The 16,340-nt window shown below is 32.4% G+C and overlaps 1 protein-coding gene across 2 annotated transcripts in view; it reads right to left on the reverse strand.

The window, feature by feature from the left end:
- Positions 1 to 1,693: 1,693 nt before the first annotated feature.
- The window catches only part of LOC134262156 (uncharacterized), a 37,097-nt gene continuing 22,450 nt past the window's right edge, over positions 1,694 to 16,340 (reverse strand). Inside the window, exons 13-26 of one of the 2 annotated variants that reach the window (XM_062744546.1) lie at positions 15,940 to 16,167; positions 15,248 to 15,704; positions 14,357 to 14,386; positions 12,261 to 12,379; positions 9,305 to 9,538; positions 8,878 to 9,048; positions 8,276 to 8,436; positions 5,788 to 6,520; positions 5,581 to 5,701; positions 4,992 to 5,230; positions 4,703 to 4,877; positions 3,355 to 4,575; positions 3,081 to 3,205; positions 1,694 to 2,797 (exon numbers count right to left, since the gene is read on the reverse strand). In XM_062744546.1, the coding sequence (XP_062600530.1) occupies positions 2,750 to 2,797; positions 3,081 to 3,205; positions 3,355 to 4,575; positions 4,703 to 4,877; positions 4,992 to 5,230; positions 5,581 to 5,701; positions 5,788 to 6,520; positions 8,276 to 8,436; positions 8,878 to 9,048; positions 9,305 to 9,538; positions 12,261 to 12,379; positions 14,357 to 14,386; positions 15,248 to 15,704; positions 15,940 to 16,167 (4,062 nt within the window). In that variant the 3' untranslated portion in view covers positions 1,694 to 2,749. The remainder of the gene's footprint in view (positions 2,798 to 3,080; positions 3,206 to 3,354; positions 4,576 to 4,702; positions 4,878 to 4,991; positions 5,231 to 5,580; positions 5,702 to 5,787; positions 6,521 to 8,275; positions 8,437 to 8,877; positions 9,049 to 9,304; positions 9,539 to 12,260; positions 12,380 to 14,356; positions 14,387 to 15,247; positions 15,705 to 15,939; positions 16,168 to 16,340) is intronic. The other variant, XM_062744547.1, reaches the window with a different exon arrangement.

Consider the following 16,340-nt stretch of genomic DNA (forward strand, 5'->3'; position numbering starts at 1 on the left):
TACAGGGCTGATACGGCTATTGTGACGTCAGCCATATCGCATATGCAAAAAACCTGTATTTATTACTAAGTATGTAATAAAACCTGCTATTCAATATTTTGAGTACAGAATAAAACCCATTCCTACAAGTAATAAAAACATACATGATTTAGTTTTAAATTTTTACTACAGGTATTTTTTGGAAGGACATCGATCTATGCTGATATTTTGATTCTTAGTCTCTAAAAAATCTATTGTCTTCATAATCCAAGAATTTCTGTTCATTAATAAGTGGATTCTTAGAATTGTTAACAATGTATACAGGGTTTATTTTATGCCATACCATACTTACAAACTATTTTTCTCCGCTATAAATTCGCCTGGATACAGTTATTTAAAAAAAGATATCACAACCATGCATGTATTTTAATTCGCCAACTTTGCGACAAGAGAGCAAACAAGCAAATTCAAGTAATTGTGGTCCCTCGCTTTCGGTGTCTTTGTGGGTGAGATGTCATTTGTAATGATATGTTGTGTGTATTATGAACACCCTATCATATATCATTTATTTAGAAATCATCACTGCACTCCAAGGTCAAGGTCAAAGGGTTAAAGTGCTTGGTAACTGATGAACAGTCTTCTCACAAGGATTACATATGTGAAGTATGAAAGCCCTAGCCCTTGCCATTCAAAAGTTATGGTAAAGGTTAAAGTTTTTTCATAAGTACGAAAATTCTCCAAGGTCAACTTCAAAAGGTCAAGGTTGTTGATATCAAATGAAAGGTCTTGCCACAAAGAATACATATGTGAAATATGAAAGTCCAAGTATCTACTGTTCAAAAGTTGTGGCAAAGGTCATAGTTTTTTAAAAGTAGGTCGAACTCCAAGGTCAAGGTAAAAGGGTCAAAGTTCTTGGTATCCAATGAAAGGCCTTCTCACATGGATTACAAATGTGATGTATGAAAGCCCTAGCCCGTACTGCTCACAAGTTATGGTCAATGTTAAAGTTTTTTCATAAGTTCGGAAATCTCCAAGGTCAAGGTCAAAAGGTCAAAGTTGTTGGTATCCAATGAAAGGTCTTGTCACAAAGAATATATATGTGAAATATAAAAGTCCTAGTGTCTACGATTTAAAAGTTATGGCCAAAGTAATAGTATGGATTTTTTGTGTAAAAGTGGGTCAAACTCCAAGGTCAAGGTCAAAAGGTCAAATTTGGTGGTACCCAAAGAAAGGTCTTATCAAAAGAAATACATATGTGAAATATGAAAGTCATAGCTCCACTAAATCAAAAGTTATGGGCAAGGTTAAAGTTTTTGTGACGGACGGACAGACGGACAGACTGACAGATTGACAGACTGACGGACAGACGGACAGACGAATGAGATTTAATGTCCCCTCGCTTTCGCGAAAGCGGGGGACAATAAGACGGGGAAAACATTGTCTTTTTTAAGGGTATTGAAAGCGCATAATTTGAATATTCTCTGTTTAAAATTAAAGAAAGGGTTGCAGTATATTAGTTGGTCAATAAGATAGAACCTTGCTTTCGAAATGTAAGCTACAAAATAGTCAAAAATTCAAGTTGAAAAGTGAATTTTAGAAAGCTTTGTGCGCAAACACATACAAAACCAAATATTTACAGCAAGACGGATGACTAACAAATGTTGCTTTCTGGCCTTAGACTGTTACCTCGACATAAAACAAACACTAAAACAACCAGTATCTAATTGTTGTTTATTAAACACACATGCTTGTTTACTAATTAATGAAATGTTTATATATGGACGGACAAAGATAACAAATACAAAAATATTCTTATATGTAAATGTTCAACAACGCATGATCACATCATTATTAACAATTGTTGCATACCTTCTTAAACGTTTTACTCTGAAGAATGCTTTTTTTACACAGATGTCTGTTTTCTACATTCAATTATTTCCAGTTTTACAAATATCTGAGAAATTTCAGCAGTATTAGCATTAAAGGAGATTGAGAGTTTAAAATTTGCGGGTTTTCCATCAATTTTTGTTCCCGCACATTATTTCGAGTGTATATATGATTTCGAATAAATTTAGGTCTTAAACAATGCCCCTTTAGCAATACATTATTTAAATCATTCATGATGTTACAGAAAGCGTGTTTTCTTTTCTTCAAATAGGGTTTTTGACAACAAAACTGTTGATAGAAAAAGGGATTAACTTCATTAAAAAATAAACTCTACATAAGAAATGATTAATTGTCATTAAGCGTGGCTCGACTTTATATATTAGTATGCCATTTGTCGTATGAAAAGTATCTTTTTTAAGGATTTAAAACAAAATAAATGCTAGTATAAGTTTCGATGTTTTTTTTAGATATTGTGGTCAATCAGAATACAACTCTTCACACACGGTTTGAAAATGACACTAGCATTCAATTTTTGTATCCAGAAAAGTAAAAGAATTATTTTAAGATATACAGGTACATGAACATAATTGCATTGCAATTTTTTTTTTGTAAAAAATGGTAGGGATACAGAGGCAGGACACTTAAGTTTCTAAGAGTGACACTATATAATGTTACAAAATTGATTTTAAGAAGACTTTTAGTATATATATCAAAAGTGAATTATCACAGATATTCCAAACAACTTTGAACAAAAGTTAGACATAACATTGTCCACATCAAGAAGAGTCAATCAACATATTCTTAAAGATTTTCATCATATTTTTGTGTTGTTCTAGATAATTCTGAAACCCGATGGCCAAATTAACATTGTATTCTCGTTGTTTTAGTTTGCTTGCTCCAATTTCTTCAAAAACTCTTTGCCCCGTTTTTTCTGAAGAAAGAAAAAAGAAAAGTGATAACTTCTTATTGGAAATAAACTTTTCTGTAAAATTTTGATGGAGAAATCTAGCTGCAACAATGTAGTCCTCTCCAAATTTTAAATCTGATATTTTCTGGAGTGAATCACTCCCGCACTTGCACCATTACGGAGATCCTAAGGAGTTGTAGCCCTCTCCTAAATAAAAAAGGGAGAGGGCTACATTATTGCAGCTGGTGGAAATCAAATTCTATATAAGACAGTATCATTTTAAGTCTGAGAAAGCGTCCCTGGTTACCATTCTATCCTGCTTGTCCTTGTCTTCCTTTTCGGAGTAGGCAGACATGGCGCTATCGATATCCTTCCGCAGTTCCTTTAACAAATTCAAAGGTTTTTGGTGCTCCGCCATGATAGAGGTGAAATCTAAATAAAAAATGATATCAGTAGAATATCAGCTAAACATATAGTTATGTACTTCTTTTTTATTAGCATATGTATTTTTAAATCATGGATATCTTGCTGTACATGTCACAATAATCCCTTATTCAATCTAAACAATCACTTGTTTCTACCTTTTTGTGATTTCTTGCCATATTTGTTTCTCGAGAAGAAATCTCGAACTTTATCGACGAGGTACATGACTAGTTCATCCGAACGGTCCAGCTTGGTTTTCTGATGCACTACATTAATGCTCTCACACAGAATGGCCAGGAACATGGTCAGCAGGAAATACACGATAAAGAGAACATAGGTAAAGAAGTAGAACTGTGCCATTAAAGGATCGGCCTCATTAATTTCGTTGAATTTACTTTTACCGATCATACTAATGAAGAGTGTTCCGAGTGACTGGAAAATGTCATAGTACGACTCCAAGTCTCGTCCAAACAAAAGGTAGCCTAGTATGGCATAAAAAACGAAGAGGCAAAGGAAAAAGACCCCAAACCACAATAAATCCCAAGCACAGTTATCGAACACACGGAACACCTGTCCGATTCTTTTGTCATATCCCAGAATTCCAAGAAGCCTTGTTGTTCCTAGAAATACTAACAACCCAATGAGGACAATAAAAAGTGAATCCCAGTAAGCAATATGTTGAAAATTGACAAAAGCTTTTGGGTCTGCTTTGAACTTGGCAAAAGTTTCGTTTGCTAGAAGCATTCTGCCCACGTACATAGCGATTGCAACGAAGCTTAAGAATATACCAACGAGGTCTAACACGAGCCATGTACTTTTGAAGAATTGTAAACGAAGTTTGTAAAGATAATATATGACTCTTATAATCTGAGCCACCAAAAATAACACAAAACAAACTTCGCAGAAAATGACGTAATATCCTGTTTGTCCAACATGGTGATAAAGTCGGAATGGATATATTGTTGACATTGTCATTACTCCTCCTACTTCTGGAAACTCTGTTGCAAGCATACTGTAAGTGAATACATTAAAATCAGCATTGTAGACAGTGAATTCAAAGAACACAGCTCTTGTTGACCTGTCTATCCACAAGTTTTGCGTCAATTCCTGCATGGTTCTATTTGTGAAGTCAAGATTCACGTCCAGTTCTGCGATGTACCCTCCACCGGAGTAAGAATTATAATAACCTAAAACTGGGACTCCCCAAATATCAAATGGATTTGTGTATTTCCAGGCCTTGAAAGAAAACGAATAAGCCTCTGCTGCAATATCACAGGGAGGTTTCGACCATCCGAAACAAAAACTACGTGCCTCTTCATTAATAATGCTGTATGAGGGATATATTTTAACACTGCCGAAGGGATGAATACTTTCCTCATCTATAATATAAAGAATAAAGAAGACATTTGTTTGAAATACCTTATGAACGTTTTGATTATTGACTTTAAAAAAATAATTAGAAAACCATAAATCTCGAACTAATTAGAAGAGAGTAAATACATTTACCTTCTACAACTCTCACTTGTCTGAGTCTAGGAGGCCCCACTCTGAAATTCGTTAGACCGGATGCATATTGCCTGTGTCTCCAGTAAAGACGTTCTCCATTGTACTCCTCCTCCGGAAACAGGGTAGGGAACGCCACCTGCTTAAGCCAATCGAGGTATTGTTCTGTTGTTTTTACCTAAAGAATGAAAAAAAAAACGCTTTTACTTTTATACTGTTCGAGAACTTACCTGTGAGGGAAGTTGAAAACTTCAGAATATTTAGTTGATAGCTTTACACTAAAATAACTCACATTTTCGAACTTCTGTACATCTTTTCCAGACGGAGTCAGAAGACGATTAGATATGTCTTTCTGAACATAGTAAGATCCGGTATCACGATTGCTGAAACTGATGCTGTAGATAATCCATATGTAAACCAATGTGATGAAAACTTGTTTTATTGAGTCCATCATCTTAATGTCGCGCATGCGCTCTTCTCTAGCCTTTTCTAAGAGGGAATGATTTAGTGGTGGTGCAGGGATACGTATACCTGAAAAGAAATTTGGGACATATCTAACAAGGTAACTAAAAGTTCATTTGTTACTAATGGCATGGAATGTACTATAAGAATTAAACCATCAAAATTTACAACTTCACTTCCGTTTGTTCCAGAATTGAACCATTAAAATTTATAACTTCACTTCCGTTTGTTCCATTATCCGGGTACTTTTAAGAGACTTTTTATCAATTCACAAGAGAAACAAACTGTTTCAACATCATACAATTTTTCTCTTTCGTTCCTCTACTAGTGCTAGAGTTCCTCGACAAATATTTAACTTATTTTTGGAGTCATTTCTGAACACTACTTTTAACAAGCATATCCTTTGAAACATAACTTACTCTGTTCTTGTCCATATCGTTGTCTGTAATTTTTCAAGACAATTTCTCGAGTCAGACCTGATGGTCGGAATTTTTCAGTTTGTTGAAATATTAAAGCAAATACCGCCGCCATTAACACAACCTGAAATAGAAAGATGTCGCATTTACATTTTAGATTATGTACATGTCATTATCGTAGCCTTGTTGCTATTAAGCAATACATCTTACTTTTAGAGGATCCAGAATACATGCTGATTCTAAAAAGGAGAGGAAAAATTGAGCCAGCCACATTTCAGTCTTTGTTTTACCCCATTCCATACTGAACAGCATTATAAAAAATGCAGAAGTGAAGCTTCCAGCAAGCGCCAAAAACCAAGCAATGTAAGTAACCCAAAACGGAAATATTGTTCCATCTTTGCTCATGACACCTTTGGCCACCAATGTTCGCTCAAGTTCCTTACTTTCCTTTAAGACCTTGTCCATGAAACTGTTTATGACTGGTAAAGAATATTTCAGTGATGAGTCTTTGACATCGTAATCAGTTACTCGTGGTTTGGCCTTCTTGAACAAGGTGACGACCAGAATAACGGCTGGCGTAGAGATTAATGTACTCATTATTGAAATAAATACTGTTTGCCAGGAAAACTGCAGAGGGCCTAGTTTTACTGTTTCTGGATTTTCGTATTCGTCCTCTGGCCTGAAGTATACAGCGTTACCAATCATCGTCAGCATTATAAATAGTAACAAACACGTGATTCTTTGGATTCGAGTGAAATGGCTACTGGTTGGTCGGAAATAAATTGAGATCCAGAGATGATTATCGGCCAGACTTTCCTTATAGTTAATGTAAAACATATTCTTGAATGTTGTTACGTTTTCTCGGCCACAAACAGGAAGAACGGCTTCAACATTGCTTTCCAGGTTGTCCAGCGATAGCCAACGACCACACATGAAGACAAATCTAAACAAGAGGAAACCACAAAACAAATTAGTAAAAAAGCCATCAAATTAATATATCTTAAAGGTTCATTTTAGGGGGATTCTCGTATATACTAGCATTGTAAATCGTCTTGAACCCATGACCCTTTTAATGCTGTGCTTTAAAATTGTGTTTGTTGTTCAACTTATGATTACACTGCTGAAGATTGGAAAAATGCTTAGAAATGGAACTTTTTTAAAGCTTTAAACATTGAAAATAGTAAAATGCAAAATAAATAAAAATAAATAATAATTATATTGTTTTCGGTGCATTTATTATTATATATGAATAAAAAAAGATGTAGATAAACAATCAATTTGAGGTCACAAACAAGTGTGTCTCAATTAGGCAGAGACGGATATGAGAGACTTGTCTAGCATAAGCAGATATTCTAAATATATTATTATTTTAAAAGCATATACATCCATTTCATTATACCATAAACTAAAGTAATTTTGACATAATAGAATTGTTTTCACATTTTTTTCCTGTTAATATGCTATTTTACTCATTTCAAAGTAAAGAGAAAGTATTTTTAATCGATAGGAACCAATTACTCTGAGATGCATTGTTTTTCCCTGATCGTCATGCATAGCAAGTATTAATAATGTTACAAATAATTTAACGAAATGGGGGACTCATAAGAAAATCATTAGGGTGGTAATGAGTTCAATATACGATATCTATCGATGTTGTTATAGTGACCTTGAATGGGATATTGGTTTGAACAAAAATTATTTTCATTGTCTTTGGGATTTCGGTAAAATTTGCTGTATATGTACATTATTTTTGTAGTTCATTTTTGACATTTTAATTGAAATTGATATCAGGCAGTGTGGAAATCACAGGAATACATTTCATCTCGAATTATGGAACCTACATTTCAAGATATTAATCATTTTGTACAACATAGAGTACATACAGTATAATACCTTTTTCCACCTCGCATATTAAATGCCTTATCATACAACTGAGCAATTTTGAGATTTGAGGTTGTAAGCAATGATTTGGAGAAATCTTTGGCACATTGAACTGGTATCGGGACGGTTTATTCCCTAGCTGCAGAGCTATAGCGTTATGGTTTTATATATTAGTCATTGATCATATGATCAAAGACTTATATTTAAACCATAAAGCTACAGTTCTTCAGCTAGATTATTCCCTTGCTGTCTATATGAGTTTTTTTTAATATTCTGTTTGCAAAGGATGGTGAAGTTTTTGTCGATAATTGGTTATGATCGTTGTAAAAAAAATTACTTTTTTGTTATTGAAATTCAAAGAGAAGAAAAGCAAGTCTTTGAATATATCAACATATTCAAGCTTTCATTGCTGAAATGTTGATGAAGAATCTGGGTGAATTGCCAATATGACTCGACTCGAATAATTCCCTAGAATTCTTGTTTAAATCACATGAAACAAGTTACACACAACAAAGGCCATCCAGCAAGACGGATAGCCAAAATGACGTCTTGTGGGTGCAATAATCATACTTAGGGGGCATGCAATGGATACATGTTTACAAACTTTAATAAAATACATTCAAGCTCAATAAATTTAAGAGATACTAGTATATTTATATCTAGCAATAAAAATGTTTTCTCTAATTTCATATACCATCAGGAAGGAAAAATGGGTTCGAATATGAAACTAGTATATCATTTAAAGTGAACGGCAGGAACATTCTTTTTATGTTTACCTCGTGATTTTACAAGTTTTCACAAATATGTGTTCCATTACCTGGTCCTATCTTGTAGGTCTTCTACGTCCACACGATTGAGGTACCACGATGACCACTCTCCTTCACCAGAATTGTCATGGAAGATATAGAAGTATGTCAACGGTCCCAGGGGCTGGGAGGTAGCCATTAGAAAATGGTTCACACTGGCCGTCCTAAATTCCTGAATCAAACATATACATGGATAGTATATTTACGATAAGTACCTTCGTTTAACTTTTATGCAAAGTGTATTTGTGTATGCCTGAATGATTCAAACATGGTACATTTTTCTAAATCTGTACAAAAATATGTTAAAACAATAAAGAAAATAAAATAAGATTTTTAGAATTAATTTTTCATGGTTTTACTTTGAAAAACTTTATCATATTAAGTATACTTAGTCGTTCTTTTTCCAAATTTGTATATGTCAAATTCTTTAAAGTCATTATTTCCAAAAATAATTTAGGTATTTCTTACACTACTTCAAAACGACAGTTTATCAATATCAAAAATAAACTACTTTTTAAAAAAAATATTTATTCAAATAATTTTGCAGCAAAAACATATCAGAAAAAAAGCAAAGGATATTAGCAATTTTCCGAAGAAAATGACTCCTTCATACCGTTCGAACACCGTCAAACAGTTCTCTGACACCAGTATCGCCGTCCTCTCCCGCCACAATGAAGCCAACACGTGACCTTGTTCCCGCGCCCCGTCTCATTCCAGTGTATACAGTAATCAGATAGTAGTAAGTATCATCAACAAAGTTGTCAATCAAAGGTGTTACGCCCCACTTGAATAATATACAAATAACAATACGTAAATGGAGAAATACCTCAGAGAGGTAAACTTGTAGAGATTTAAGCAAGAATGTTATTGGAATTTCATTGATGTTTTCATTACCCACAGTTAAAACGACAAGGAAGTATTCTTTCATTTCCCTCCAACTTAACATTTTCCCTTTTTTCTAGGTTTCCTTGTAAACTCCACCAAAATGGTCAGAATAGCTTCTTAAACGATAATGGGTGAATGAAGAGGTTTAAACATACCCTGACAATATCTTTTTTATCCTGGTGACGGCCCCAAACCATCAGCGCAATGTAAAGAACTAAAATAAGGACGAATGTTGCCAACACAGCGGCCTGGTCCTGGGGAGAAAATTTCAGAAATACTGTAGCAAAGTCAATGGTGTTTGGAGCGACGTAAAAAGAATTTGCAAAGGTGAGCCCATTCTGGCCAGTACAATCGCATGATATTTCCCCCTGAGTTGGTTTCCAGTCCATCTGTGAAAATAATAATTTATGAAATCTATGCTTATTAAAAACCGATAACAAAAATTAAAATCCGTGAAATCTAGAACTTATATTGAAGAGAAGAGATTCCATATCGACATATTTTTCTCGTCATATCTTTGCATTGAGATTCAATTATCTTGTTTATCATACATTATCCCTGTATTATCGATAGTCAGTAAAAGATTTTAATCCAAAAAAGGCATGCAAACTCTGTGGTTTCTTTTATTTCGATTTCCCAGAGATATATCGAGTAGACATAATGAAAGTAACAAGAGATATACCGTATGGCGGGTTTTCTTGGCGGGTGTAAAATTTGGCTTTTTGCTTGCTTAAAGGTGTGCCAATAATATTAGCGTTATTCATTTTAGCGGAGTTTCAGCTCTTTGCAGATAAGCACTAAAAAGAGTACTGACTATTTTAGCGATTAAAATTTTTGCGGGCTACCATCAAAACGCCAAAATAAGCCAAAATTAGCACCCCGCTAAAATAACCCGCTATACGGTAATTGAAAAACAAAAACGTCATCGATATATAGTGTTTTTTCTTTCATGTAATTTTTTAAAAATAAATCTGCTTCATAAGAATATAAAACATAAACGAATAAATGTACACAATTAATATACTAGAAATCCAACAGATTGTTAGAAGACCTGGTCTCCGAAGACTACATACGTGTAGATGTTATCAATGTGGAACCTTTGAAAAGCAATGTCAGAGTAATCATGTGAAGAATCAATGATTTTTTTTCCTAGCTAAATTTGTAGGTGACCAATTATAAGAAATGAAAATGTCCAGTTCCATTTTTTATGTGAGAAGCAGATGCCTACAATACAAATGCTAGGTATGCTTAAAGTTTTCCCCCATTTTAGAGAAGAAATGAAGTTCTTTCGCCAGTTGAGGATGAAGATTCCCTGTATTTATGAAATTTTAAAATGATTTGCTTTCGAAATACTGTTTAATTTGTTTCATTAAAAAGATAAAGTGAGGAAGAGCTAAAATACGTATTGGGATTTTGTTTTTAGTTAATCTTGAAATATTATGGCAACTTTTTTACGATCAAGAATGTAGTAATGTTAACAGCATCTATAATTCCGTTGTTGGCAAAATAAAGTGAAGGATCCGAGGGGTCGAATCGGGATTATTAAAGAGTTTGTGATGGGCAACATTCATAATCATAAACACTGAATTATTAAATAAAAATGAAAAAAGTTAGACATAATAGGTATTGTTGTTTTAATTGAATGACGTCAATGACGACATATACGTCTAGATTTACTATTTAAAGTCCCATTACAATTCCATGATTCCCTACATTATTAATGCAGTCTTTGCGTCCATATAAAATTGCATTGTCTGGGATTGTCATTACACAACATATATTGTTAACATGAATACCGGAAAAATATACATTTTGATTTATTATCATATCTAAATTACAGAGCAAGGCTTGTCATTCTTTATTTTTATTTCGAGCTACAATTTTTCTGCGGGTACCGCAAATTAAAATTCTATGCAATTCCCGCAATTGTGAAAAGAAATGAATATATTTGACGGTTTGTTTTGAATGCGGTTGTTGAAACGTTACAATAGAGTGAATAGACTGTAAAATGTGATGGTTTTTCCATAAAATGTAAACAAAAAATTACGAACAAGATATATTAATCGGACTTCGGACAAAAAATCGAATGAATTTTATTTGTTTAAAAATAAGTAAAGATTTCGGGTGTATACACGGGACAAAAAATCTTAAGAAAGCAATGAATTTAATTTGTTTCAAAATAACTTAAGAGTGCTTCTGAAGTGTATGAACTGGAAAATGATTGCTATTCAAATAATTTGCATCATCAAAAAGGAACTCAGGCATCCTATAAAAAAAATACATTAAAAGCCAGATATTCGGTAACCTTTTTTGATTTTTTTACAGCATCGCAAGTTATGACTGATACAATATAAAGAGACAGTGAGCAACATTCATAAAATCTAACTTGTTAAATAAAAGTGAAATAAGTTATTCATTTTTATTGAAGAAATGACACATCTAGATTTACTGTAAAAAGTCCCATTACAACATTTTTACATTAAAGTCCATATAAAAGCAGATGCATTTCACAAAATATAGTTAAATAAAGTCAATCCTGTTTATCATATAAATTACAAAGCAAGGCTTGTTTCATTAATTTCTGCTATAAGATTAAATGAAATTCTTTCGCACAATTGTGTAAAGAAATGAATATATTCGAATGTTTGTTTTGTACGGATTGGTTTTTCCATAAAATGATGCTTTTCAAATAATTTGCATTTTCAAAAAGGAAAAGGTAAATTAAACTTTCATAAAACGTTATTTTTTTTAACAAGAATACGTAGGGGAATTTGGTTTTTAGATGTTCAATATCTATAAATGTAGGGTTTGTTCATAATTTAAAAAAAATACATTAACAGCTTGTTACAGATGTGTTACAATAGGTTGTGAAATGTGGTGGTTTTTCCATAAAATTTAAACCAAAGTACGACCAAGATATGTTAATCGGACTTCGACAAGACGCAAAACGAAATTAAATGAATTTTATTTATTTCAAAGCAGAAAAAGATATGGAGTAATATAATATCAAATTTTACTGACAATCATATTTTGAAGAAGAACAAACACGTATTCTTATAAAAACCTTTTACAACATTTCTACAATCAAAAAAGATTTAATTATGACATTACCAGACATGAATCTGATCTCCATTTTTCTGTATTTTCATTCCAAGTATTACAGCCGGCTGATACGACCATAAGACGGTAAGGATTCAGCTTGGGATCCGTGCCATTGTAGCCTCCATCACCTGAAACAGATGTAAGTAACTACTATTGGATCTGTTTTAAACTACAACTGCGTGTACTTATAGCTTATGAATCTAAAAAAAAAACATCATACATTAAACATTTTATGCTGTTACTTTTTATTTGTATTGATAACTATTTAATATAATTTTATTAAAAAATAAGCATAATTGTACACGCAAATTCTTATGAAAAGAGAAAATGTTATATTAAATGTTTGCTAACTGCCAATATGATTGATCTTTTTCATCAAATATCTAATATCATAGAGAATACATAGCAGACGTCATGTACATATTTGACGCATTTATCTAACACCGCTATATTTCAAACAGAACGTAAATTAGTACAGTGCTGTGGCGGTAACTCAAATAGTGAAATACTTACTTGATCTGAAAAGCAGATGTTTTTCAACAAAAAAAATCAAAACAAATCGCATATATCATTTTTATAGTGATATGTTTGTCAGTAATGTTGCTATTTTTTATCTGAAATGAATATTTGTTTGAAATAAAATTTTTGTAAATGTATATAAAAACTGATTTTTCAAAAAAATTATTTTTACATGAACATCTCTCGATATCATGCATGCAACAAACGAATATGTTTGTAAACACAATGATTTTATGAATCTATATAGCCATATTAGATCATGTTTGTGACTCGCAGTGACGTAGATTTATTTTTATTGAAAAAGCTTTCGTTTTTTAAGAAATCTGTGATTAATCATATTCATCATTGTAGATATTTATTTTTTTTAAATATTCCACAAATGCATTTATTTCAGTATGATGATATTATGATTAAATTGTTTTAAGAAGGGATTCTTTTCCGAGTTCCGACTAATTTACTAAGAATTAAACGATCTTTTTTCGTCTTACAAATGACAATTTGACATAAAAATTGTTACTGAGTAACTGAATAAAAGTGCAATAACATTATCATTGAAATGTACATAATAGTTGTAATAGATTCTCATCAAGTACAATTCAATGACCAGGCTAAATATATATTAAAATAGAACTTTCTGTTGTAAAATTCAAATATGACACGATTTTTTTTCATGGGATAAATTACACTATACCTTTCTAAATTAATCATAACGATTACAAACGTGCAATATTACACACATACAAATCGTGCTGTGCTTTTATGTCACATTTCTATTTTTTCTTGATTCTTTGAATTTTGTACTAACTAGTAAGCAATCCTGTTCATAAATTTATTGATATGATATTAGTAGTAGATGATAAGCGACATTGAGTGCTCAATTACATACAGAAATAGCATCAACTACATTAATCATGCACACATAATTATCCGTATTAATAATAAATGCATTCGTTACTTTTTTGAAAAGAAAGAAATTGAGATTAATTCCCTGGAAAAAAAAATAGAAAGAATATTGTCCTATGTATATCTTATCGAACTTCCCTTAAAATAAACATTGGAAAAGTAGTTCTAGACTCCCAGGACTTGAAATGTTTGGTATTTTACCTATCCAACATTTCTGATTGTGTAACACAAGTGACATCGCTCTACTACACAAACTGATACCTTGTCGGGTATTGGGGGTTACAAATTTATTTTTGATAATATATTGTTATATTATTATATATGTTTATCTTTAGGAATGAAAAACTATACTGTCATCTACCTTTAAAGATCCTCACAAAGAAATTAAATCGCAGCTAAATGTAATACCTATCTATATCATTATTTAAGCATCCATATCCCTGTTGAACCCCCAATATCCGACACCAAATTCACCCCAGACACACAAATTGTATAGCAGATAAAATGGCTGTGTTTCAATTTTGCATTTATTATATTCACTGAAATTTCCTTTGTTAGAGAGAATACTGTCTTGAATTTTATATTTTGAGAATTATCTTTACATCACACCATGATAATTTAAAACACAGCAATATTTTCTACTAGATCGTAATCTACGACTATGTGTTTTTTGTTACAGACACCTGCAGCTCGTTTCCTTCGGCCAGTTTGATCTGAAACGTGTATTTTTGAATAATGTTATAGAAAAGACATTAACAAAATAAACATGTATTGAAACTTCGTAAACATTTGTTTTTTACACTTTTTCAGTAGCAATTATTTTAAGATTATTATTCTAAAAAATCGATTCGTATGGGAAATGATATGAGTTTGACATCGAAGTATGGATCCAAATTAGAAGTCTACATGCTCAGTAGATAAGTACTGAATATCCGCTGCCAAACACTCTGCATTAGCAAGTAATAATATACCGATAATTATTGAATAACATTAAGCCATATGGCTCATCAGTATAAACAAACACAAATATGAAGTAAAAGATTAAACAAGTGAATATAGTTTGTGTAATTTTGTTTTTTTGGAAAACTGTTTAAGATTGTTTATATTTGAAACCATGAATTCTGTAAATACCATTTCCTTTTATATTTGTATTTCTATATAAAAGTGATAAAATGTAATAAATATGCAGTAATACCCGGTATATTGGTGCTACAATTGGCTAAATTGTCGTTCCATTATCTATCTGATAAAAAGCGATGCATATCTTAAGATTTCTAGAAAAAAAAAAGTTGAATTTATAAAGAAAATACATTAAAATTTTATATATAAGGACCAAGCGATAAGTGGTTGTAAATATTCTCTGTAATGCAAATGTTTGATGTAAGTGCAAAAAGGAAAAAGTAATTTTCAGAATGGAATATGAGAACTACATCTATTAAGGTATAAAATTCAAAATTAAGATAGGACTTATCAATTTTTATTTCATTTTTTGAAAAAAAAATGCATATGGGCTTTTATGTGTCACAATATTAATTTGCTTCGGTAGTTTAATTATGAGAGTGTAAGAAACTTACGTGATATGGGTGTGGGCTTTAGCCCCATATGCATGATTCCTACAGAAGTTAATTTCTGCGGAGGAATACACGCCATGTTGTCCCTATCCTTAGACACTTCCGCCTTGGCATCATACTGAAAAATGGTGGGAAAATCTTCAGCACGTAAATACACATCATATTTCGCATTGAGTACTGGGTATTGCTGGACAATGTGGAAGCAGGCATAGTCGCCTGTGTTTCTGTACAAGAACGTATGGTAGAAAAACCCAGAGGCATCTCCTGATATGAAAGACGGCTCTGTGAGCTTTACGTCACTAAAATCCGATGTCACTGGTTGTTGTATAGTGACGACATAGATTGACAGATCTTGTTCATTATTTTGGGAAAAAGCAGAAAGCTTTTGAACAGGTGATGTAATCAGAGCAGCTGTTTTGGAGTGGTCGTACAAATATATATTGTTTTTCATCTCAGTCGCCTGCAAAAGATACCTCCTCAAATTAGTACTTTGTTCATATTTTATTTACAGTTTGGAGGATTCTACAATAAGAGATCCAATACTTTGTAACAGTATAATGTATAATAATATCTTTTAATGTGATGGGCAAGTCCATTTCGTGTATTTGTATATCTTGAATTATTAACTGGCAACAGAAACGGTTATGAATTTTTTAAACTTCTAAAAAGTCTGAAACAGCTTACAAAATACTAACAGAAAATTGAACAAATGTGTCTTTTGGAAGACCTCCAAAGCTGAAAGACAGGTTGAAACTGTCCGATGTTCTGTTGGTTGACTCTAAAATACCGACGGTGTCCTTTTGAATGTATACTTCCATATTTGCCTTCTTGTAGGTACGAGTACAACCAGTGCATTCAACCGACATCATCGATTTTGTTAAAGATTCTATTGCATCATTTAATGCTCTGCCCGACTCTTCACTCTATAATACCAAAGCAAAAAAGCAAAAAAAGGTTAAGAGAGGAAAATAAAAGGAATGTTGTTAATCATGTAGTTATTGATTATATTGTAATCCTTAAATATATCTAACATATGTAGAAAGTTCATATATTTTACATTTTATTTAGTTGTCATTTAAATGGAAAAGACCATTTT

Source organism: Saccostrea cucullata, unplaced genomic scaffold, assembly GCF_032062105.1.
Source record: "Saccostrea cucullata isolate Sc308-1 unplaced genomic scaffold, CSIRO_AGI_Scuc_v1 ctg1661, whole genome shotgun sequence".
NCBI classification, from domain to species: Eukaryota; Metazoa; Mollusca; class Bivalvia; order Ostreida; family Ostreidae; genus Saccostrea; species Saccostrea cuccullata.